The 27,474-nt window shown below is 41.3% G+C and overlaps 1 protein-coding gene across 1 annotated transcript in view; it reads right to left on the bottom strand.

The window, feature by feature from the left end:
- Positions 1–27,474, bottom strand: part of LOC136872503 (probable G-protein coupled receptor CG31760) — a 991,355-nt gene that overhangs the window by 237,730 nt on the left and 726,151 nt on the right. Inside the window, exon 6 of the mRNA XM_067146311.2 lies at positions 4,456–4,524. Coding sequence (XP_067002412.2) covers positions 4,456–4,524 — 69 coding nt within the window. The remainder of the gene's footprint in view (positions 1–4,455; positions 4,525–27,474) is intronic.

Genomic DNA, 27,474 nt, shown 5'->3' on the forward strand with positions numbered 1-27,474 from the left:
AGCTGTTAAAACAACTCATATACATTGTGTTAAGTTTGACTGAAGATCGTTAGTGGTTCATGTAAATTCCAATCTACAGATTGAAAGCGAACTGTGAACTGTACCAACAGTTGGAAACGCACTAGCATTCGACGTGAGCGGCTGATGTTTTACGGACATCTTCTGAGAATAGACAACGGCAGATTACGAAGAAACTTACAAGACTGGAAAAATGTGGCTCAATGAAGTAAGAAGAGACTTAGCTTCCGCTGCGATTTCTGATACTGATGTCACAGACCGTCCCCAAATTTTGTAAAATATGGTAAACTCGTGGTCTCCTCTACCAAAGTTTGTTAAATCTCGCAAACCCCTTTCACAAGGAAAAACTAATAGCAGGGCTCAAGAGATATTGGGAACGAAAGCGAGCATCCAGAAAGAACTAGTTATAAGCGCTCCCTAGTGGGCTTAAATCATGAATATAATAATAATAATAATAACGTAGTGTGTGAGGAGACTCGTGTCATAACGCAATGAAGCAACTCATGAAGATGAAGTTTTGTTACAAGTTTGGAAAAATGACTACGGAGACGCATGCAATTTTGGTACAGAATCCGTAAGCAGAACATGTGTTTACGACTAGTTTAAACACTTTCGGGATGGATAGGAAACTCTTAATGGTGCGCCGTGTCTTGAACATCCATCTTACTGTCCGGATGTGGCGCCTGCAGGCTTCTTTCTTGTTTCCCCGCCTCAAGACAAACCTGAAAGGCACACATTGTTCTGACATATCGGATATCGAAAGACGCATAGCATCAGTGCTTCGATCGATTCTAAAAGCCACCTTTGCTGCCAGTTATCAGCAGCTGTATACACTTAACCAAAAGTGTACTGTGGCCGATGGAGAAGAGTACACTGAAGGTGTTATGTTGTTAACTTCTGTAAACTTTGTAAATTTTCATTCGGGAGATAGTGGGTTCGAACCCCACTGTCGGCAAATCTGAAGATGGTGATTTCCCATTTTCACACCAAGCAAATTAAGGCCACGTCCGCTTCCTTCTCACTCCTAGCACTTTCCTATCCCATCGTCGCCATAAGAACTATCTGTGTCTGCGCGACGTAAAGCCGATTGTAAAAAAAAAAAAAAGCAAAACATACGCACTTTGTACTACTAATACACAAATTTAAACAAATCTTCAGCATATCCCAGTAATTTCTGGGGTCATTTTGGTTTTGGCTGGGGAGTTTAGAACGGATGTCCTTCCTGAACCTATGTGATTCTTGAGATGAAAACTCGACCCAGGATCGACTGGGATTCAAATCTCTGTCTTCCGTGTGTAAAGCCAGAAGCTAAGCCACTGAGTTAAGCAAGCTACCCCAATAATAATAATAATAATAATAATAATAATAATAATAATAATAATAATAATAATAATAATAATAATAATAATAATTGCACTGGAGGTACACCCACTCCGCGCATTTAAATTAAGCGCCTTGGAGAATGCCATATAAAATATAAAACTTGCAACAACTAGTGCAAGAAATTTCAACATTTCTCAACAGGTGTCGCTACTATAAACTTATCTTATGCTCTCTGGTGTGAAGATGAACTATTAAAATTGTAGAGTAATTTTATGTGTTAAGGTTTACTAAATTGAATTGTTTATTCTTTCTTTTAGGTGTGTTAAAGTTAACAACACTTCTGTGTCTCCCGCCAACTTGAGATATTGGCCAATTACAAATTTTGTACATTTATTTTTCTACCAATCAAAATTTTATGGTATTTATTTAATTATCCAATGAGAATTGGGGATGTGTCGGACCTTAGCCCAGAGTTTTCTGGAACGTTCCCCTTGGCTATAAAAGCTGGCACTATAAAAGATGTCTTAGTGATCGATCCAGTCTAGAGTGTGTTTATAAAGGAGGCGGAGGCGCGTCGCCCATCTTCGGGAGGTCTACCAGCTCAAGGTAATGGCAGATTCAGTTTACGCATGTGATAGTCTTTGAAAACTAGCTTGAAAACTAGTTTCCAGTCTTAGTACTGTAACTTTTCTCCAGTTTAAATTTCAATATCTAAATGTAAATTTGAAACTAGTCGAAATGACTTATCCGTAATCAGGGAATAGAGAGTGAGGTACCCTCTCGAATTCCCTTTCAACTGGCGTTTATTTGACAATGATTTTGTAACTTTTCTATGTTGTAAATTCCGTAACTTAAATATTCTCTGCATCTAGTGACCTCAGTAGTATAGGCTTGGCCTCTGTTACGTCGGGCCACAAGCCCAGCTAAGGTTTTTATGCATTTAATGTACATTTCTAGAAGTGCAGGTGATCGTCTCCTTCCCATTTTGGTTTTTGGGCCAGTAAGTTAAACTTCTGTTTTACCAAAGGACTTGTAGAATGGGTACGAGCTACCACTGTTACAATCAATGTCATTCCTTTTCATGTTAAGGATATCAGACTGTTGAGCAATTATGACAGTGAAACTTTGTTAAATGCAGGTTGTGCCTTTGATAGGCCTGAAAAGTATGAATTTTCGGAAACAGATTCCCAAGTGTAAAATTTTAGAGCAAAGTCGCGCTTCCTATTTATGTAAGGGTATTAATTTAAAGGTTGAGTGGTATAGTGTGATAGTGTAATGTTTGGAGATTAGTCTCCTAGATAATTTTGTGGAGCAAAGGTGCTCTTGTAAGAAATATTATTGAATGGAGCAGTGGTCGCTCTTGTCACATTGCCAAGGTAGGGGCTTCAAGCTCGTACTTTGAATTAATGTTGTTTGATTGTTCTATGCATTCATAATATTACTTTTCGAGATCATTGTTGTATCCGAGATTTTGTTATTCACTTAGCGAATTGTTTTTATTAAAAGTTAACATCTGAAAAGAGGAAAGAAAAAAGGAGAAAGAAACATAACTGCCAATTATAAAGTTTTAAATCAATCTTTCAATTTTCGTATATCCACTCGTTCATGCCGACACCTTCTTTCACCTCTGTAAACCACAGTATCTCCGTAAAAATAATAATAATACTAATAATGATCATAATACGGAACTTCGACACTTAGTGGAACAGAGTGGTCAGCTGTACACCCGGCCACCTTTGCTCCCAATAATTAACCTGGTATTAATTTTTGGTGTGGGCTGAATAAACCTCAGGGCCATGTGCAACTCCAGGCGAATCTTCAGTTTACCGATTTCCTGGAGGTTGTTAAATCTCTCAAACCTCTTCACAGGAAAGGAAGGAGAAACTAATAGCAGGGCTCAGGAGGTATTGGGAAAGAAAACGAGCAGCTAAAAAGAACTAGTCATAAGCGCTCCCTAGTGGGCTTAAATCATCAATGACAGCTCCCCGAATGGGCCACAGAACCGGAGCTGAAAATGGTGTTCTTTTTTCGTGCACTACTGAAACACCAGGGAGAATCGCGCTACGAAACCCACCTATTAACACAGATTGCATGAAATCAACGCGACGATACCGGAAGAGTGAAAATCGGCCAGTGGTTTCGGAATCCATGCATCCATGCTTTTCAAGTATTAAGTTACATACATATTCAGATCTATAATAAGAGAGGGTGTTCCTGTAAACATTGGAATGAATAGTGTTATACGGAATTTGAGGAGTTAAGATAAATGTCGAAATGACAGTGAAAAATACAGACATGATAGTAAGTTTTTAAACGTTTGCCGTGTCAACAAACCAAGGTGACATTTTTTTACTTTTGGCAGAGAACTTTGCCCCGCGCCTTCAGAAGAAAATCACGACTGTTCACGGGTTCTTTCATGCACTTTATTTTATTATTTTTATTATTAATTTTTCTACCACATTCGTCCGTGATTCATCTGATGACCTTGCTGTTACTTCGCAACGCACATACGATGTAATAAACATGGTAATCCTGTCGTCAGCTCCCACTTGGAGCCATCTGGTGACGATTGAGAGTACCATTTAGTACAGACCAACGGTAAAGCATTCTGAATTTCAAACCTTCATTTTTGGAAAAGTCTTCCTGGTGAAAAGTCGAGATTTTCTTTTTAAGACGCGGAACAATGTTCTCTGCGAAACGTAAAGAATTTCACCTTGTTTTCTGATACGACAAAAGCCCAAAAGCTTATTATTAAAACCCGGATGTTTATGCAGTAACAGGTTCGATTGCAAACTAATTTGGTAAGTAGGAAGTACCGGCCACCCGCTCTTTCACAATGTAGCAACAGTAACAGAAATTATAGGGGTTCTGATAAGCCGTACCCCTCGTTTTTGTGCAAACCCCATAGCTTAGTCTTTGTGAAGGTAGACTATACTTGCAACTCGCTTCAGTAAGTTTGCATTCTAACCTATTAAATGCATCAAAATCCGGGTTCTACTTATTATCATATATGCAATTACGGAAGCTTCAATCTAGACAGTGAAAAATGTTTAGTTGTGGAAATAGGAACTTTCCTGGTTAGTCATTTAAAATAAGTGATTTAAAATGACTCACCGTGCAGTAAATGAAGAAAGCTCCAAGGGCGATGACTCTCAAGAGGACTGGACTTGCTGCTCTCACCACCTGGAAATTAAATAAAAACATTGTTTGTCAAATGTGCGATGCATTTGTTTACGTTTCTAAATTAGTCGATAGCCACACTATATTACTAAGTGCGGAATGCTGCAAAAAAGACACACTTAAATTATTGCTCATATGATGTTCACATTTCCCTTGCATCGAAGAATTTATTTATTATATACTAGTTCGACATTATTTTGAATTTAGCGTTCTGTTGATTTTTGCAAATGACTCGGACGGAGATGAAAAGCATTAAGTCGCAATTGCACATTTTTTAAACATTCAGTATTCTGAAGTTTTGAAGCAAGAACCGTATAACGGCATAAGAATTAATTAATTCAGCCTCTCCTTTATACCAGAAATCGCTGCTACGTGTAGCATGAATGGAGGAGGAAAGCATTGAGTCAATCAATGACTTTCTGCCTTTCATAGCCGTATTCCTCATTTAATGTTCGCCACACTGCAAGATTTTTTCAGGTCAAATTATTTTCAGGCATTTTATGGTTACAAATTGTTTACTTTAGAGAACCTAATTATAGGAAGCGTGTGCTTGGGTATTATACCTCACAAAAGGAAAAATAAAAGACCTTCTTCACAAAAAAGCCTTAAATTCGAAGATTTATCCCACGAAAATTACTATAGAAAAAACATGAATGAGAATAAAACAAGATTGAAGGTTAGTAAAGACAGTCTAACTGACCATAATTGTTCAAATACGGCAAATGAAGGGGAGTTCTTTAACGTTACATGTCATTAGTGGAATTGTAAATTATATTTGTACAGGATTTAGGTGCTTTTAATGTTACGAATACATTTTTGGACAAAGTATGTTGTGAAATATTCATAATGGATGACTTTATGGTATATTAAACTGAACAGGCAGCTGAAAGGAATTAAGTCACTGTTTCAAAATTGATTCTGGAAATTATTTATTAAATTAAAAATGCCTATTACTAACAAAAGTATAACCTGAGTAGCTGCCCCATAGGCTAATACAGAACGTTAATATAGTGTTCTGTTCCGGTAAAGCCATTTTTCTCTCTCCTGATAAGTAGTGAAAACTGACTTTATGCTTTTCCGCTCCGGATGATTTAATTAAGATAAATTATAGTTTAGTTTAAAATGTTCCTTTCATCTAATATTATTTCATTGTTGCATGTAACACCCAAATATTTAAGGTTTTCCTGATTATAAATCGATGACACCTGCAGTCCACTGACAGTCCTGATAATAACGTTTATCAATTGCCCATTCTCAATAACTATAGCTTTTGATTTAGAAGTATTCAGTGTGAGTCCTACTTTGGAAAGGCATTTGCTTGCCGTATCAATCATAAGCGCTGCTGATTCTGTATCTTTATATATTAACGCAATGTCATCAGCAAAACCTAGCGCTGAAACGTTGTCGATATCTTGCACAAGATTGTAGCCGAATCGAGAAGCATTTGTAAGTCGTTTAACTGCCTTAATATGAAATCAATTGCTAAATTAAACAGAAGAAGCGATTAAGGCGATCCTTGAGCTACTCCCCTATGAACTTGAATGTCCTTAGTTCGAGTTATCGCTTTTATTTCCACATGAATAGAACTATTTCTGAAAATATATATTATTAATGACCTCATCTTCTTGGGAACGTATGTCGAATTTAGGGCATATCCCAAGCGATTATGACCAGTATTATCGAACGCTTTGGATACATCTAGAAAAGTGATGCAACGATTCATTTTCTTTAGTTTCGCGTCTTGAAGACAACTGTTGACCAGAGATGAATTTATGCATATGCCTGGTGTAGATAGAAAACCTCTTTTATGGGTTGAAGTATCAATGAGAGGTCTAATTTTTCTTTCCAGACTTCCTTAAATAATCCTTCTTGAAATAAAATAAATTGTTATTGGGCGCCAGTTAATAATTATGTTTGGATCTCCTGATTTAAATAACAGGATAGTACGACCTCTTCTAAACCTTTGCGGAACATACACCCAGCTTATCATTATATTTTCCAGAATACTAACCGCAATCCGCTAAGTAGTCATTTAATCACTATCTTCCGAGTGCAAGCTCACAGCTGCACGTGCCTAACCGCACGGCCAAATCGCTCGGTTTGATTGTCTATCAGTTCCGTCAACGTTTATCAGTCGTAAAATCAAGTCACTAAATGACTACGGTACTTAGCGGGTGCCGGGTTGCACACAGTTAAGAAGCAATATCTTTACGCAATGATAATGGCAGACGTCTATAGGCACACCTGAAATTTCAACAAAACTTGGTGCACTATGACTTCATACTATCTAGAGTGGTTTAACGTCGCACCGAGACAGATAGGTCTTATGGGGACGACGGGATAGGAAAGGCCTAGGAGTTATAAGGAAGTTGGCGTGGCCTTAATTAAGCTACAGCCGCAGCATTTGCCTGGTGTGAAAATGGGAAACACCGGGCGAGTTAGCCGTGCGGTTAGGGGAGCGCGGCTGTGAGCTTGCATCCGGGAGATAGGGGGTTCGAGTCCCACTGTCGGCAGCCCTGAAGATGGTTTTCCGTGGTTTTCCATTTTCACACCAGGCAAATGCTGGGGCTGTACCTCAATTATGGCCACGGTCGTTTCCTTCAAACTCCAAGGCGTTTCCTATCCCATCGTCACCATAAGACCTATCTGTGTCAATGCGACGTAAAACCACTAACAAAAAATGGGAAACCACGGAAAGAGAGAAATACTGGGAGGTAAAACAAACCTTGCACTCCAAGAGTGGAGGGGAGGGAGTGACGTGTAGAAAGTATCGAAAACGACGTATATTAGTGTCGAATCCATAGCTTTCCGGGTCGGTGACATGAATAGGGACTCTTCGGATGTCGTTAAATTTCTATCGGCATTGGGGGTGCAAAGGGGGTGAGAGATAAATTATTCAAAATGACCGAGATTATAGGTGTTTGTTTCAGCACAGCTCACAACCAAACTTGGTTAGGTAACTTTCCTGGAGAAAAATTCTGTGGGGGGTAAGATTCCCCTAGCACCCCTACAATTAGGGGTTGAGGGAGTGACATGAAAAATTCGGAAACGACCAATATTAGTGTCGAATTCATACTTTTCGGGGTTGCTGAGATGAATTCTGACACTCTGGATTCCGTCCAAAATGACCGAAATTAGTGTTGAATCTACAGATCTCGGGTTCGCAAGGCTAATTGGTGACCCCAAGACAGCTGCACCCCAATGACAGCTGGAATCATGTACATCATACGTATAGCGCAACGCGTAAACAGAATTATCACTTATTTTTTATGATTTGTCTGAAAGGATCATCTACTTTCCAGACAGTATGGGCTGCAAAAAGGACAAACTTCCACACGAATCAAAATCTAAAACTAAACCTTTAAATTAAAATCTACAGAGTAGTTCGTAATTTTTTAAAATACAATTGGTTTTATGTCGCACCAACACAGATAAGTTAAGGCGACTATGGGGCAGGAAAGGGCTAGGAGTGGGAAGAAAGCGGCTGTTGACTTAATTAAGGTACAGCCCCAGCATTTGCCTGGTGTGAAAATGGGAAACCACGGGAAACCATCTTCAGGGCTGCCGACAGTGGAGTTCGAACCCAGTAGTTTGTAAAATATTAATCAACGTCACAATAAAGAAACCCACAAAAATTCACTTGACACGTAATTAACTAAATCGTCGATGTAAACATTCAAAAAAGTCCCCGGGAAACGCATGGAGAAATTTCGTATCAAGACATGTTATTTGGTCCATCACGGGTCCTCCGGCATATAGTAATTAAATGCTTTTGTCCAGTAGCAGGCGATGGCAATAAAGTTACGGGTGGCTGAAATTATATCTTCCATTGTGTGTGTTGACCGGCGTTAAAGTACACTGACAAGGGTGTTGCTCCCCACAATCGCGGAGGGATATATCAAATGAAAATCCCCATTTCCATAGATTCAGCTTAGTTCTGCCAGCTCCTGCTGGAGGTCTATTGAGTGCCTTCCATATTACCCAATTCTCCTTGTGATCACGAGGGAGGGTTTCCTTCGGTTCTATTCAGTTAGACGTGATCAGTTATTTACTTCTACACTTTGACTCAGGCAGAATCTGCTTTCCGTTGAAAATGACGGTTGTTCGAAGGAAGCCTTGATTTAAGTCTCGGTTAGGCGAGAGGTACCCGAAGAGTGAGTATGATTCTGATGTAAATGTCTTAAAAAATTCGCTGTTTACCGCTATCTCTTTTCGAACCACTCCAAGAACATTGTCAATATTGAATTTTCTCAACAGTAGTAGCTTCAGGCAGTAAATGTATATTCTGAAACTTTCGTTAACAGCAATGTCATGAAGCTTCGTACGGAGCGAGTTTTACTGAACTGGACTGGTATGTTGTACCGTGGAGTAGCAAAAGGCTATATATGTTTGTGGTTGCGTTCCCCTATTATTTTCTAAAACTATGTTACTAGTTTTACGTGCTGCTGATTACTTGTACGGTTTTCGGAGATGCCGAGGTGTCGGAAGTTTGTCCTGCAGAGGTTCTTTTACATGTCAATAAATCCAGGGATTCTTGGCTGGCGTTTCTGAGTACCTTCAAATACAGCCGGACTGTGCCGGGATCGAACCCGTCAACTTTAGCTGAGAAGTCCAACGCTCTACCGTCTGAACTATTCAGCCCGGCCAACTATTTTTTGACAGCTTATGGAGAATATTGTTTCGTGTGCATACCTCTTACGTTGTGGTACTCTACAAGTACCACATGAATAGCAAAGGATTAATTTCCATCTACTGTAAGTATTGGACTTTTACAATGGGAGTAGTTTCAGGCAGTCACTACCGATGCCGATCATCAGTCACTCATAACTGTTTACAGGAAAATTTGGCAAAAGCGACCATATAAAAAAATTAAACTACAAGTTTAGAAACTAAACAATGTCATACAACATGGTATCAAACGTTACTGTAAAACAGCCATCTGGCTTGACGTTCAGAGTTGTTTTCATTGAAAAACGAAAATCCACAGCCTGTTTCCAGTCATTCGACCGGGTCAGTAATGGAATGAATGAAGCCCCATCTAGTGGCGAGGATAGGAATTGTGCCGGCTGCCGAGGCCTGTCGCACTCCTCTGGGACAATGATTAATGAATGACAGATGAAATGAAATTATTGTGGAGAGTGTTGCTGGAATGAAAGATGACAGGGAAAACCGGAGTACCCGGAGAAAAACCTTTCCCGCCTCCGCTTTGTCCAGAACAAATCTCATATGGAGTGACCGGGATCCGAACCACGGAATCCAGCTGCCGCCTGAGCCACGGAGGCAGTAGTTGTTTTCATTATAAATGAAAATATTTATGAATTTAATCTATGCAAGGAACCTGAGTTATTGACCAGAAGCAGCCACTATAAATATGTCAAACTATGGTATTAGACGCGTATGTAATATATACAGCGAAACCTCTCAGGATAATTTGTAAAACTCAACAAGTGAAATATCAATACATTTACTGATGATCTACGACCCGAAGGTAATTATTGTTATATGAGTGCACGAGATTCTGTTATGTCAATCAGATACATGAATTCATCATGCTATTGGACATAGGCCCGAGGGCATGCGTCGTTCTGTATCACTGGAGATTAAATTCAATTAGAATTTATTACTCTGAAAGTTACTGAGAAATTATTTTCCACTGTTCAATGTTGCATACCATCGAGCACAAGCCAGCCACACGAAATAATTAAAAATAAAAATCCACAGACTGTTTCCAGTCATTCAACCGGGTCAGGGATGGAATGGGTCCCATTCTAGCGGCGAGGATAGGAATTGTGCCAGCTGCCGGAGCCTGTCGCACTCCTCTGGGGCAATGATTAATGACTGACATTATGAAATGAAATGGTATTGGAGAGTGTTGCTGGAATGCATGATGGGAGGGAAAACCTGAGTATCCGAAGAAAAACCTGTCCCGCCTCCGCTTTGTCGAGCACAAATCTCACATTGAGTGACCGTAATTTGAACAACGGAACCCAGCGGTGCGAGACCGGCGCGCTGACGCCTGAGCCACGGAGGACCTATACGAAATAATAATAATAGTAGTAATAATAACAGAACAAACATGCCTGAGAACGAAGCCTTCATGTCAAGCATGAATAAAATGGAAATGGCATACCATTTAACCAGGGGTGTTTGCAGCTAAAGATCAATATCCTTGAACGCCAAGTTCAGACATTACCGCACCGCCATCCGTCCGGAGGCCCTCTATACAGCGGAGTTTCCTTGCAACGAACAAAAAACGACCTTATTGTGTAATTTGAGACAAAAGAAAGATTTTGAGGTAAATTCAAAAGTGAATATAGAAGATGGCATAATCATGAGGCCAATTCCCCGTGAAAAAGGTGACCGATCCGATGGGGAGGAGAAGAATAGCTTGCCATGGTCACGCGACAAGAATGAGCCCTGAAAGGTCAACCAGACGGATCTTCTCCTACTTCCAAGATAAGACGACAAACGGGGCCAGGTTCATTGATGTAGTAAAATATCTACAGTACAAGAGGTGGGCATCACACGTGTTAATATTCTGGAGTGCAACCCATTTAAGAAGAAACTTCAAGACCACAAGGGTTTCCAAGAAAAGCCGAAGCTGAATACAGGGAAAGCAAGGACTGAAGCGTCCGGCTCCACGGCTAAATGATTAGCCTGCTGGCCTTTGGTAGCAGGGGTCCCGGGTGTGATTCCCGGTAGGGTCGGGAGTTTTAACCTTAATTGGTTAATTTCGCTTGGACCGGGGCTGGGTGTATGTGTCGTCTTCATCATCATTTCATCCTCATTACGACGCGCAGGTTGCCTACGGGAGTCAAATCAAAAGACCTGCTTCTGTCGAGCCGAACTTGTCCTCGGACAATCCTGGCACTAAAAGCCATACGCCATTTCATTTTTCATGGACCGAAGCAAGAAAGCAACAACACCGGCAACGAATGCGTGAATACTGGGCAAATATTAAAAGCCTAGGGAAGGAGAAAGTTAAACTGACGAGATCCTTAGTTGGCCGAAACAACATTAACGAATGAGTTTTGATCTATGCTATCTATCTATCTATCTATACTATATACTATATATAAAAATGGATGTATGCATGTGTGTAAATGACACATCTCGTCCTAAACCACTGGAGCAATTTCAATCAAATTTTGAACACTTATTATTTGCTATCTGGAGACGAGCACTTTGGGAGTAAGGTACCTCTAGCCCCCTTAGGATTGGGGGGTTAGGGGGGTCAGGGAAAAGAAATCGAAAATAGTGTCGAATCCATAGTTTTGGGGGTCGCTGAGGTGTAGTGACACTCCCGATTTTTAAAAAGTCAAATTTCTGTTCCCATTTGGGTGGGGGGGGGCGAGGGGGACTGATATATAAAATTAAACGAAAATAGTGTCTAATACATAGTTTTCGGGGTCGGCGAGGTGAATTGTACACTTCGGATTTTTAGTATCAGGAGATAAACCACGTGGGGGCAAGACAGCACAGGAACCCTTAGGGACGGGGGGCTGAGGGGGTCAGATATACAAATTAACGAAAATAGTATCGAATCCATACTTTTCGGGGTCGCTGAGATGAATAGTGACACTCTGGATTTTAAAAAAAAGTCCAAGTTCAGTCCCCTTTCGGGTGGGGGTGAGTGGGGTGTCATATATAAAATTAAAAGAAAATAGTGTCGAATACATAGTTTTCGGGGTCGCGTAGGTGAATTGTCCACTCCGGAATTTTAGTATCAGGAGACAAACCACGTGGGGGTAAGACAGCCCAGGAAACCTTGGGGGCGTGGGGGGGGGGGCGAGGGGATGAGATATTAAAATCATCGAAAGTAGTGTCGAATCCATACTTTTCGGGCTCGCTGAAGCGAATAGTGACACTCCAGAATTTTTAAATGTCCAAGTTCAGCCCCTTTCGGAGTGGGAGCGATGGAGGAGTAATATATAAAAATAATAGAAAATAGTGTCGAATCTACAGTTTTTGGGGTCGCTGAGATGAATAGTGATACTCCGGATTTTTAGTATCAGAAGACAAACCACGTGGGGGTAATACACCCCAAGAAACCTTAGGGGCAGTGGGACAAGGGGGCTGAGATACAAAATTCATCAAAGGCAGTGTTGAATCCATACTTTTCCTGGTCGCTGAGATGAATAGTCACACTCCGGAATTTTTTAAAGTCCAAATTCAGCCCCCTTCGCGGTAGGGGGCGATGGGAGTGTGATATATAAATACAATCGAAAAGAGTGTCGAATCCATAGTTGTCGGGGTCGCTGAGATGAATGGCGAGACCCCGGATATTTTATAAGTCCATGTTCATCCCCCTTTCTGGTGGGGGGGTGAGGGGGATTCAGATTTAAAAATAATCGAAAATAGTGTCGAAGCCATAGTTTTCTGGGTCGCTGAGATGAATAGTTAACATTCCGGATTTTTAAAGTCCAACTTCAGCCCCGTTTGGCATAGAGGGTGAGAAAGGGTGAAAAAATAAATTGTCAAAAATGCCCAAGATAATAGACGTGTGTATGTTCTAGTATGACTTTCAAGTATGACTTATTACCTGGAAAACGTACTGTGGGAGTAAGACGCCCCTAGAACCACTACGGAAGCGGTTGAAATATAATCCATATTAATAAATAGAAGTCAGTTTGGTGCGATCTATATAGTGTACTACGTATATATAAATGAGAGCATTTTAGGCATCCTAGAAACTTAAAACTTGGTACCAGACAACCTGATGACTTCAGGATCCCTAGAAAAATCTAAAATTCTCAAAATTATCTGAGAGTGACACGCTGGGAGTTTCAAATACGCACAAGAACACAGTCGGTGATATTTATCCAGAACGATAACCTATACGCTTCATGGGCTTAAAAGTTTCCTGAAAGTCCTAATTTTTAACCCCCTCCCCCATATCAAGATGGCAGCACAATCTCCCGGACGAGTTAGAAAATTGAAATTTGGCAAAATTATAGCTTTTAGCCTGTAACCGACGGAAAACTTACGAGATGTTTAAACATTTTATTTTTTACTCCCGGAAAATATCGAAATACTGAGGCAATTTTAATGACGGTGCAGACATTCCTTTCGAGGTATTTGGTGGATAAACGGTAAGTCGTGTCACAAAACGGATAGCACAATCTCAGTTCAATTTGGAGTGATCTACAACTTTAGTCCTATGACTTTTTGTCGTACCTCTATCCCTTATGTTAAATTTTGCTCTATTTCTGGATTTACCTAAATTTTGCACTTTATACACGTATAATTGATGGTTTGACTCACTTATAGGAAATATGGGATAATCAAATTCTACACGAATATTGGCCCACCCAGCCAAATTATATGTTTGAATCTGTCGCATAAGTATCTGAAAAGTAATTCACTGTGTGAAAACCTTACACAAATTTCACCCTATTCAATCTTGCCTTTTAATAGATGAGATACGAGGAAATATCATAGCGCCAGACATTTAGATCGCTACATGAGGCCAGAGGCCAGAGGCGTCTTTTCAGATAATCCGTTTTTCAATATGAATGCACCGTTTAGCAGCAGTTATTCTGTAAATGAAGGTGAACATGCATATACTTCCGTATGTCGATCCACATTTAAGTCGATTTGTAGCGATCTAGAAGGGGGTATGTCTTACATTGTAATTAATACTTTACAAATCAATAGTGACTGTCAGCAGGAGGGCGTCTGCTGTTGTAATCAGTACTCCCCACATCTACTTTAACTAGCAATAGGAATGGGGTCCTTCTCCAACGCCTGTGTATCATTGCAGTGAATAATTCCCTTCTTGATTTGACTAGCAGAAGGCAAGGGAGCGTGCATTTAAAGAAAACTCTTTCACCTGATTCTCTTTATCATTAGGTATAGGTGCCCCCGATTATAAACAAATTTACCCATCAAAATGTGCCTGACGTTACGCATAGTGAATTGCGGCAGACAAGAGGACCTGTCGTTATCATCACAACTCTACAACTCGCACTTTACATTGGAAACAACGTCTGCGGACCTACCTATGATTTTTCTCGGATAACGCCAAGAGACATGCAATAGAAAATTCATATTCACTTCATGTACAGAAATTTACTTCGATATCCGTATACATTGTAGAATACCGTAGCGAAGCACGGGTACATTTGCTAGTCATATAATAATATATATTATTATTAAACAACTGTAGACGAAACCACGGATTTAAAGAATCATACCGGTCTGAGTGGGTCATTTTTTTTGCTAGGGGCTTTACGTCGCACCGACAGATAGGTCTTATGGCGACGATGGGGTAGGAAAGGCCTAGGAGTTGGAAGGAAGCGGCCGTGGCCTGAATTAAGGTACCTCCCCAGCATTTGCCTGGTGTGAAAATGGAAAAGCATCTTCAGGGCTGCCGATAGTGGGTCAGACAGTTGAGGCAAGTTCAATCCTGGCTCAGTCCGGTGGTATTTGAACGTGCTCACATAAATCAGCCTCGTTTCGGTAGATTTACTGGCACGTAAATGGACTTCTGAAGGACTAAATTCCAGCACTTCGGCGTCTCCGGAAAACGTAAAAGCAGTTAGTGGGACGTAAAGAATATAACATTAATATTATTTCAAGAAATCACAACGTGCTATTTTATTTTTCCACAGATATTGATTATATCAGGTCCTCTAACCACACTGTGTGCTCTAACAGGTTAATTACGACAATGCTACGTGTAGCTTGGACCGAACAAAGAACAAATGAGTCCATCATTAAAGAGCTGAAGATAATGAAATATCTCTCTACACTTGTCAGTGAAAGAATACTTCAGTTCGTTGGACATATCTTAAGGAGGGATGGAGAAAACCTGGAGAAGTCTATCAGAGAGGGCAAAATGGAAGGCAGAAGACCACGTGGAAGGACAGCAAGCAGGTGGCTAGATCAGGCTAGGAAGATAACTGGCCTTCCTCTTCAGAACGTCGTAAGAAAAGCTGAAGATCGAGTTGGATGGCGAAACTTTGTGTAGCATGTAACTCTCCAGGGACAAAACAATGGGGTCACGACACTCAGTAATGAGTAATACGATTGATAATGATAATCAGCGTAAAGCGATGCCGGCAAAGTGGGGAAAAATTAAGTTGGGGCGGTTGGGCGTGGGGGGGGGGGGCATGATGGTAAGAAGTCAGTGACCTACACGCGCGCGAAAATCCTTTACAGGTACAAGGTTCCTATCCGGCCCTAGCATACGCATAACTTACTGAATATATTTCGGCCCCTTGATTTGAAAGATGTCGTGTGGTCTCCGGGGAGGCAAAGTGCATTTCTTCCTTGTTGACGCTCATGGGCGAGCTGCGTATCTCTGTGCGTTATGGTGTGTGTTCCTGTCGAATATCCCCAAAGGGTCTGCTCAAAGCTTAACGTCGCTATCCGACGGACGAATCACCTTCAACAGCGTCATGTGCCCTCACTCCATGTAAACACTGTGGAGAGATTTGGAACTGAATCCAGGCTTTGGGCACGCAATCGAGTGATCGGAAATTGCATCAACCACCTCTCTGACCCTGCCGGCCAATATTCTGAGGGTGAAATTATTTTTCCAACAACGGTATTCGGAAAAGCTAACCGCGGTGTCGACTCTACAGACTAGACGCCTTAACGATCATGGCCATGAGGCGGGAATTTGCAAGGCGAATGGACCTATTATTATTATTTTTGCTACTTGCTTTACGTCGCACCGACACAGATAGGTCTTATGGCGACGGTGGGACAAAGAAGGGCTAGGAGAGGGACGGAAGCGGCCGTAGCCTTAATTAAGGTAGAGCCCCAGCATTTGCCTGGTGTGAAAATGGGAAACCACGGAAAATCATCTTCAGATCTTCAGGGCTGCCCACAGTGGGATTTGAACCCTATCTCCCGGATGCGAGCTCACAGCTGCGCGCCCCTAACCGCACGGCCAACTCGCCCGGTCCTATTATTATTATTAATGTGGTCTATTCTCTCGGTAATGTCGTTGAACTTTTTGTATGTACGTGCATCGAAGCACAGAGATCCTACTTCTTTTTTAATTTGTCCATCGAAGGATCACATAACGTAACCCATTGCGCTTATTTACGTTATTTAATTCCCGCTTCGTTTCTTGTTCGCCAGCAGTTCTTCATTCCTTAGCTTTGTTGTTTCTCCTGCTGTTCCGTCCAGATGTAACACCTTTTCTTGCTTTCTTTCTCGGGGGAACCCTCAAAGTATAGCCTTCTAGAAGTTGTTCTCTCCTCTATTATGTCTTCAGTTATCCTCATTTCTTTCATGTATTTCTTTATCTCTTGAAACCACGGATCGCCATTCTTATTCCAGTAAACATGTTCAGAAATTTGTTTGGCGAGTCTGTTGCCATCTATTCACATTACTTGGCTAAACAATTTAACGCTCCTTTTTTTTAATTGTATCCAGCATATTTTACCTTCGTTCTTTCTTATACAGTTAGATCTTGGTTATTCCTGTACCTAAACTCCCCGTTTCTATTTTCAATGGTCCCGTAATTTTTCTCACAATCTTCCTTTCCTATTTCTTTCTCTCTTCAATCAATCAATCAATCAATCAATCAATCAATCAATCAATCAATCAATCAATCAATCAATCAATCAATCAATCAATCAATCAATCAATCAATCAATCAATCAATCAATCAATCAATCAATCAATCAATCAATCAATCAATCAATCAATCAATCAATCAATCAATCAATCAATCAATCAATCAATCAATCAATCAATCAATCAATCAATCAATCAATCAATCAATCAATCAATCAATCAATCAATCAATCAATCAATCAATCAATCAATCAATCAATCAATCAATCAATCAATCAATCAATCAATCAATCAATCAATCAATCAATCAGTCAATCCTGGTCTGTATTTAGGACAGTCTCCCAGATGTCAGATTCCCTTTCCCATCTCCCTAATTTTATGGTGAACAAATATTTCGTAGCATAAAGATACTGCTCTTAATATGTCACAGAGGCCATGACTTGTCGCAGATGGGCGGGAGGAAAATATGAACTGAAATATCTGGTGACCCGAATGGCAGTGCATGCTTTCCACCACCGATTATACAGCAGGAAGACGATGAAGACTGTGTGTTTCTGTGTGCGATACCGTTGAAATAACCATATCACGTTCTATAGTGCCCCAAAAGTGGGACCTCCATAACGAAATGCTGCCTGGAGGGGTAAGTTTAGTCTAACATAGATTCTAAATCCTAACTAAATGCCTGCAGGTAAAATACCACGGCGATTTCTGGAAGACGCTGATAAACTCGTTAAGAGTACACTAAAGGAGATATTATCCCTTCCTACTGACACTCCGGATTCTATGATTTACTCAGATAAACGCTACAAAGGGTTAGGTGTTTTTAGAGCAAGCTGGGAAGCCTTGATACAGAATAGAAACAGCTGCAACATTCTGAAACGGGAGGAGAACCGATATATTGAAGTCACCAGAAACCTAGACGAAGAAATTAACAGATGTTTAACTGAGTTAAACGTAAATGGTAAAACTGAGGATATGAAGAACAGACACGGTGAGTATGACACCAAGAAACTCAGAAACAAATTACGAGAATCTGAATTGCAAAATGGTGCCAGTTGATAAGTAAAGCTCAGGGAGTGTGTCTGTACAAGGAGTTCCTTCCTGCAAACCGCTGGGTTAGAAACCATGACGGCCTTTCTAGCACGGAGTGGAGAGATGCGCTGAAAATGGCATGTAACGTTGCACCTGTAAGAGCTGTACCAGGAAGGTCCCTTGATGGTAACCGCTGCAGAAGATGTAGTGAGACTGAAACAGTACCTCACGTCTCGGGTTCCTGTGCCTTCGGTGAAGCTCTTCGAAACACTAGATATCACAACATCAGGTCATCCATAGCACAGACGCTCCGTGAGAAAGGATTTCAAGTGTATGAGGAAGTCCATGGCATCGGAGTAAATGGCAGCACGAGAACGATTGATGATGATGATGATGATGATGCTTGTTTAAAGGGGCCTAACATCGAGGTCATCGGCCCCTAATGATACGAAATGAAATTACAACAAAAAGTTCAAAATCATCCACTGACCAAAATAAGGAAAATGTCATGAAGAATGAATGGATGAACATGAAACCATAAAACCAAAAACAAAAACAGTGGATCCAACGCAAAAAGAAGATCATATATAGCAGTATTACTGACCCAGGGACCACTTATAAAGCGCAATCTTGAATCGAGTATGCTTGATGTCTAGAGGGGTTCAAAATCCAGGTCTAAGGCCCCTCAAAATGGTACTTATCGCTAGCAAAGTAGAACCATGGTATTTGTCATGTTGGGGGTACTAATCAAAATTAGCGAAGACTCACGGTGTTCCACACAAGATGGTACTACTCACAGGTATTGTACTTCGTACAGGTAACTCAGATCTATGGTGTTTCCCAGACAATGGCGCCACTCATAGCCATCGCAAACCGATGAGTATTCTCACCTAGGTGTACTAGTCACGGATGCCGGTCCTACGGGCCCCGTAGTGTTCCTCACATAGTGGATACTAATCACAGGCAACCCAGACCCACGGTGTCGCTCATATAGTGGTACAACTCACAGGCAACGCCCAGACCCGCGGTGTTGCTCACATGGGTACGACGCACGGGTAATGGAAAACCACAGGGAACCACTCTCTGCTGCTACTAATCACAAACCTATTTCGTACTTAATATGGTGGTACTACTCGCAAGTTCAGGCAACCCATGGTGTTCCCCGCGTGATGGTACGAATCAAAAGTAGTTTTATGGTTCTAATTCAATCGTCCATTGGTCGCCCCTTTTAGTCGCCTCTCACGACAGGCAGGGGATACCGTGGGTGTATTATTCGTCTGCGTCCCCCACCACAGGAGGAAGGAGAGAGAGAAAAGAAGAAAGAAGGGATCCGTCACTTCGAAAACTGAAGTAACGGACGAAGAAAGACAAGGGCCACGAAGGGCGTGCTAATGAAAGACTCCCTAGGCTCGAATGCTCTAATACCGTCGGGGTCGGAAAAGAACAAGAGTTGATCAAGGGAGGTCGGACAGGAGAGACGAAAGTGAGGAGCCTGGCATAAGTGGAAGCAATGCCAAGACTCGGCTAAGGGCTCCATGGTCGCCAATCCACACTCCCAAGTTGAGAGCCCCTTTGGGCCCCTGTTAGTCGCCTCTTACGACAGGCAGGGGATACCGCGTGTGTATTCTACATGTGCGTCCCCGACCCGCAGGGGGTACGAGAAAGATTGATATGATCGCAATCAAAGGGAAGAAAGAATATATATTAGACCGCACAGTAAGATTCGAAACACACTCCGACCAACCAGACGAAGTGGACCGAGAAAAGAAGTCTATCTACTAGCCTACAATGCCGTATTATAAGAACAAGTACGAACTGGACGACATAGAAGTGAGGGGTCTCATGAGGGACAGTCCCTAAGAAGACGATAGAACTGATGAAAACCTTTAACGTCAGTACCACGGAGTTCATCGACAGGGGGCTGAAAGCGCTCAGGGGTTCTCTTTTGATACTCAGACACCACTTATACTCACCAGACTGAGACTCGCCAGATTGAGACATAATTTACTTATTTTATTTTTGAATGGAATTGTTTGTGTATTCTTTGTCTTTGGCAGCCTCCAAGTGGAGGAAGATTTCGAAAATAAAAAATTAAATAATGTTAATTATGAGCTGATGCAGCATTTGGACGACTACCATACCGACTATCACTATCACACCGGGTGTTCGTGAATAAAGACCTGACCGTGAAGACAAAATTCATGGTGTACCACACTGTTTTCATCACAACATTGCTGTATGATTGTGAAACTTGGACCCTTTACCGAAGTGATTTGAAAAAGCTTGAGCGCTTACACCAAAGAAAACTTCGATCCATCCTTATGATCAAAAGTGAAGGCCGACACCAACATCGCTGTCCTTGAGAAAGCGCATGCCAAGAGCATGGGATGATCCATCATTGATCATCAGCTCAGATGGATTGGCCATGTCCATCGGATGAGTGATACCAGATTTCCACGCCAAATCCTGTATGGTGAACTTTGTTCCGGTGCCAGACCTCGTGGAACCCCCATGAGGCGCTACAAGGAGCAGCTAAGTACACTATGAAGATGATAGGTTTCAATCCACAAACTTGGGACACGCTTGCTCAAGACCGTTCAGTTTGGCGCTGGACCATCCCTGCTGGCGTCAATCTCTTTGAAGGGGAACGACGCAAATGTGAAGAGGTCAGGAGAGAAGCACGACAACTCCGTGCAGCACAACCACGCCCTCCTCCAACAATTCTGTGCAATATGTGTGGACGCTTATTCCATGCTAGAATTGGTCTGTTCAACCATCAAAAGTACATACACAGGCAGAGGTGAATTATTGGATGAAGTTAATTACTCGGAAACGAGTTCAAGCCGACGACGACGCTGACTACGACAATGACGACGAATTATGTTTTGATTATTTAAAATAGCCTAATATAACTTGTATATGGCGATATGGCTACATTATTATTATTATTATTATTATTATTATTATTATTATTATTATTATTATTATTATTATATTATTATTATTATATTATATTATAAAAGTATATTTTGTTCTTTCCCAATAATTACCCGATTTATTATAAAACATGCCAGTACATAAACCATATACACACGGGTTGTCAGGCTTGCTTCACACCACTCATTTATAAGCCCTACGGTCCGTTGAAATATTTTTCTTGTTGTAAAACTGGAGTGGACCGTCGATAATGCAGATGAAGCTAAATAAAGCCTTTTGTTAAGCCACGTGTATGTTTTTACTTTACAAAAAGTATTCTTCCAAAACAAGATTTTTCTCGTGAACTCACCCAATAATTTTATGTGCATTTTTTATTACACTTTACTTTAATATTCATACTGGAAATCTAAGCTACAAACCTGTTTCCATATTCACATATCTACATATTGTACCACATTCCATATTCAAGGCATAGCTTCATGCAGAACTTCACAGAGCAAATTGGATTATTTTTCTGCTCTAAGACATGACGGTATCCAACCTATTAAGTAAATTGAATCTACTCCTGTAATCTTGTTTATATCTATACGAGGTTCTCAGTGCCAGTATTACGACCTCTAGACAAAACTTAATTACTAAAAGCATGCCATTGCAAGAGGAGCAGTTTATAAAACCCTTCCCGGACCATAATTTTTAAAAGTGGGAATTTCACTACAATACAAAATTAACATTTTTATTTATTTGTACTTCCTAAAATGAGGTTCTGCCTAAAATAGCTTGAGTAAGAATCCCCACATTTCTTATCAATAATATTAAGTATATTATGTCTATAATGCAGAACTATGCAACTAATGTAGGCCTATTCAAGAATGCACGGTGTTGCAACACAGGGCTAGCTATGATGTCAACAGTTCAGCGCGTTGTTGAACAGAGTGTGTATAAAATCTGATACTGAGTAAATCACATCACCAATTGCTCTTTGGGACCGACAATTTCAAAATACAAAGAAATAACTTTATGGAGTTCCAAGATTTTCATTTGTGGGGACACTTAATGGAACATGTTTATAGTACTCCAATGTATGACGGTAGTCGGCTTTTCTCTTACCAGAATTTGCAGGTGTTTGTTGTCAGAAATGTGAGCGTTACATATATGCCATTCATTGTCCTAAAGTTTGCCTATGTAGTCAAATCAATACTATTTAGGACAATGTTATGTGGTAGTCACATATACAGGGTAAACAAAAAATGCCGCACTTGGAGGTCGGCATGCGATTCCTCATAGCATTGCAAGGCATAAATTTCTATGGCCAAATAGGATCTGGTTCTGTTAGAAAACAAGTCGGAAACGAGAAGCTGGCAACACTGTCACATCCTTCAGCGCATCGGAATGTAATAGAGAAACGTGCATCATCCCACTCTACCGGACCCGCCGTCGCAGCTCACTGAGTAGACTGCTGGGTTATCAAACCCACATGCACCATGGAGCTACGGCTCGAATCTACGTCAGGTGTTTTTTCTTTTGTGTGCGTGACGTCAGGTCCCTAGTTCCCGTCGTGTAACTGCGCTTGTAAGCATGACATCTTGTTCTCACATAACAATAGTCGAACACATGACAGTGTGATCCATTCAACTGAATGCATGAGTCGACTAACCACGCAGTGCACAACCATAACTAGTCCTTTCAAGTGCATGTAGGGTGGCTTCCTGATGGAGAAAACAAACGGCGAATACGTCGATATACTTTTAGTGTTGGGTGCATCCGATAACCAAGATTCTGCAGCTGCTCGTGAATATGCAGCACGGTACCCTCAAAGGCGCCATCCTGATAAGAATGTTTTTCGTCACCTTGAGCAACGCCAGCGGGAAACCGGTGATCTTCGACCACAAGTAGTGGAAAGAGGTCGTCCAAGGACTAGACGTACTCCACAAACAGAGGACGACATTCTTGAAGACATTCACCAGTCACCTCGGCGAAGTACCCGTGATATTGCAAGACAGTTCCAGGTATCTCAAACACTGGTTGTTGACGTGTTGCACGACGAAAAACTGCATCCATATCATTACACGTTAACTCAACACCAGCGGCCAGAAGACCGCATTCAACGAATACAGTTCTGTGAATGGCTTTTGCAAAAAGTTGAAGATAACGAACATTTCATAAAGAATGTGATATGGAGTGATGAATGTAGCTTCACTCCGAAAGGTATTTTGAACCATCACAACGGCCATTATTGGTCTGACCACAACCCATATGTCACCCGTAAACGTGGCTTTCAGGCACGCTTTGGCATAAACCTGTGGGATGGAATCGTGGGAAGGAGTGCTTTTAGGCCCTTACCTATTGCGGGATAAGTTGAGTGCGCCCCGCTATCGTATGTTTCTGGTCAATACTTTGCCTGACGCTTTAGAAAACGTTCCACTTGGTGTTCGGTGACAGCTATGGTTTCAGAATGATGGTGCACTGCCACACTTTGGAATGCCTGTGTGGAACTGGTTAAATGAAGCGTTTCCCGGGAAATGGATTGGTCGTGGAGGTCCAATGTTCTGGCCTCCACGTTCCCCGGACCTTAATCCAGTAGACTTTTATTTGTGGGGACACTTAAAGGAACATGTTTATAGTACTCCACCCATGGATGTACAAGACTTAATAGCTCGCGTGCATACTGCATCGGCAATGGTGGATGAAGGTGTGTTGCGTAGAGTCCGGTAAAGTATGCTTCAGCGAGTGGCGAACTGTTTGCAAATGTAAGGTGGTCACTTTGAACATCTGCTGTGGATTGAAAGTTGCTCGTAAGTGTACGTACCGGCTCTATGAAGATAAGATTGGACGTCACACGTACACTATGGAATTATTGTGCGTAGCATAATGGGCAATCCAGTGTAGCCTACCTACTGTACTGTATTGTGCTTCCTTGTACCGCATGGTATAGAGACAATGTTACTGTATCCACTACGTTCTACGTATTGGCTTTATTTGTGCCATGGGCGAAACAAAGTGGACGTTTGCGTCTGTAAGAACTTCATGTAATGTTTGAATGTTTAAATAAAGGTAACTGTAACGGTAAGACAGAATATTAGTGTATTGCATTGTTGAGGTGTGCATTGGATACAATTTGATACATTAACTGAAAAAATATTAGCGCGAACGCGACTCGAACACGGGCGCGTCCGCACAATCGGTATTTATGGCATTACCTCGTCTCACTGAGCTAATGAGACAGCTGCGGCAGAGCACCGAGTTCATGCGACCTGTGCTTGGCCACGCTGCACGCCGTTGCAGCGTTGCCAGAGCCTCGTTTCTTAACTCGAATTTCTATTAAACCTATTGGTGGGACTAGGTTTTGCAAGATAAACTTTTGTCGTGAATTTCGACGAGGAACCGCATTCCGACCTCCACGTGCGGCATTTTTTGTTTACCCTGTATATTGTTCATCTTCTTCATCAATAGAGTCCATTTTTGAAATTGCATCTTTAGAGGAAATAGAGTCGTAAATCAATTGAAAATCTTAATAAATAAATGTGGGTTCTCTTAACTTTCAGAACCAATTTATTCATACTAAGGCCACGTATGTACCCAGTCAGAATCAATTAATGAAGAAAATGAAAGGCCAGTTTAAATATTTTTCTTGTAGAACAAACTGCAGTGGACAAGTATTTCGTTCAAAAGATCGACGCCAACCGCGTTATCTGAATATAAGTTGTCCAAAGAAGTTAAATGTGTGCATAACCTAATTACATTCTTCTGCTTTACAGTACTTCTATTCTTTACATACAGGATTTATTATGTGCCAGAAATTGCCCAACTAATATTACGGTTTTTAAATACGCCGAGGTGCGGGAATGTTGTCCCGCAGGAGTTCTTTAACGTGTCTGTAAATCTACCGACACGAGGCTGACGTACTTGAGCACTACTTGAGCACTTTCAAATATCATCGGAATGAGCCAGGAATATTTGCATTTGCTTGGTGTGAGAATGGGAAACCATGGAAAAACATTTTCAGCGCTGCCGAAGGTGGAATTAGAACCCACCAACTCCCGAATGCTAGCTCCCACATATGTAACACTAAATATGCGGCCAGTTCGGTCTTTCGACTATTTATAATTTAAATTGTTCAAAAGCATTATGGGAACATGTTTTGTAACGTCTGGTATGTGACCGTTGATGCGGTAGATGGGATTCCAATCGTCGCACAGCATACCTTGAGACCTTAGCTACTCAGGGTATGTCAAATCGGAGTTATACTCTATCTGTAGGCGTAGCCATGCATTAAGCTGTCAGGCGATCCCTCAAAATAAAGTGAATAGTGGTGCGTCCGTGTGTCGATATGAGGTTCACAGACTCCTGCGGTCATTTGAGCACGTTGTACGTCAACCAGCACATCGCATGGCACATCTTAACGAGGTTCAAGTCGCAAGGGCCGTCACTTTGATCCAGAAAGGATGGACTTTCGTCGTGTTGCTCTGGATCTTAATGTCTCTCCGTCAGTTATACACCGCTTGTGGAATCGCTACAATGAGACAGGCCAGTTCACAAGCAGGGTTGGACAAGGTCGTGGACGCATTACAACCCCACAGGATGACCGATATCTGACGATCTGTGCGTTGTTCAGCAACAGCCAGAGAAGTGCAACAAGACCTCAGGAGGGTCACTGAAGTCACGGTGTCTGACCAGACAGTAAGGAGTGCCCCGTTTAAGATAGCAACATCGCGCAGCTCGCCTTCTGTTTGCCCGTACCCACGTCAACTGGCAACTTCACCAATGGAGACCTGTGTTGCTCACAGACGAGTCCAGATTTCCCCTGACACAGCGTGATGGAAGTCAGCGTGTATTGAGACGCCGTGGTGAGCAGTACATGCCAAATGTTGTCCAGGAAGGTGACCGATTCGGACACGGTCCTGTGATGGTGTGAGGTGGAATCAGTATTGATGGCCGTACGGATGCTGCTTATAAATGTCATATTTTGTCCCGTATTGGCACAACACATCTAAGGTTAAGTTATAAGGAGATTCCCACCTTCCAATACTTGTCAATCTCCTCTTAGCTAGTTTATTGTTTACATGACATAATCCAGCTTAATCTCTAGGTGTATACTAAATAGATAATGTTTCGTCCCTATTATGGAACATCCTCAGCTGAAAGATAAAACAAAAATGGCAAGACAATTAAGACACATGTAATGATTATGGTGATGGAATAAAATGTTTATTCATGTTGGGTTAAAATTTCCAACAAGTCAAGACAATTAAAATCGGCGTAAAGAGTCTTCTTTTATGCTTCTTGATCTTGAAGATAAAATAAGAATATAAAATATTTTCTTAAAATATGTCTGTCTGGGGAACTCTTGAAAAGAACCGTAGTTGAAGTTGAGTTTTGAAGTTAGATTGTTGAAATAAGTCTGAAACAAGAAGAAATGAAGTAAGGAGGGGGATATTGAAGGAGAAAACCTTGTAAGAATGTATGTTGGTACCTCACGCAAATCCATGGATATTCTTTTGTATACTTCAACGGTAAAGAATAAATGTTTAGCTGGTAATACCTGGGTATGAGGTATTGTTTTGTGGAGCATAGCATACGTTCAAAAACATGTTCTCGTAAATTTTTAGAACTGTGTGTATGGATTTTTTGCTGATTTCCTATCCGGAAAGGAGCTCTATAAGCGAGATTTGGAAGTGTTATGAGAAGAAATATAAATCCTCTACAGTCCACATAGCGTATGAAGGAGAACATAATAAATGGAATAGCGTTAAAGGTGGGATCCTACAAACGAGGTTTGACTGTAATTTCAATGTAAGAAAGTTTAATGAAAATGTCCTTACTGTAGAATGTATGTTAGTACCTCACCAACATATATTCTTACAAGGTTTTCTCCTTTAATATCCCCCTCCTTACTTCATTTCTATTGTTTCAGACTTATTTTAACAATCTAACTTCAAAATTCAACTTCAACAACGGTTGTTTTCAAGAGTTCCCCCGACAACCATATTTAAGAAAATCTTTTATATTCTTATCTTCAAGATCAACAAGCATATCCGTCTCCAGCATAAAAGAAGACTCCTTACGTCGATTTTAATTGTCTTGACTTGTTGTCAATTTTAACCCAACATGAATGAACGTTTTATGTCATCACCATAATCATTACATGTGTCTTAATTGTCTTGCCATATTTTTTAATCTTTTTTTTTGCTAGGGGCTTTACGTCGCGCCGACACAGATAGGTCTTATGGCGACGATGGGATAGGAAAGGCTTAGGAGTTTGGAAGGAAGCGGCCGTGGCCTTAATTAAGGTACAGCCCCAGCATTTGCCTGGTGTGAAAATGGGAAACCACGGAAAACCATCTTCAGGGCTGCCGATAGTGGGATTCGAACCTACTATCTCCCGGATGCAAGCTCACAGCCGCGCGCCTCTACGCGCACGGCCAACTCGCCCGGTGTTTTATCTTTTAGCTG

This window comes from Anabrus simplex, chromosome 4, assembly GCF_040414725.1.
Source record: "Anabrus simplex isolate iqAnaSimp1 chromosome 4, ASM4041472v1, whole genome shotgun sequence".
In the NCBI taxonomy this organism is placed as follows: Eukaryota; Metazoa; Arthropoda; class Insecta; order Orthoptera; family Tettigoniidae; genus Anabrus; species Anabrus simplex.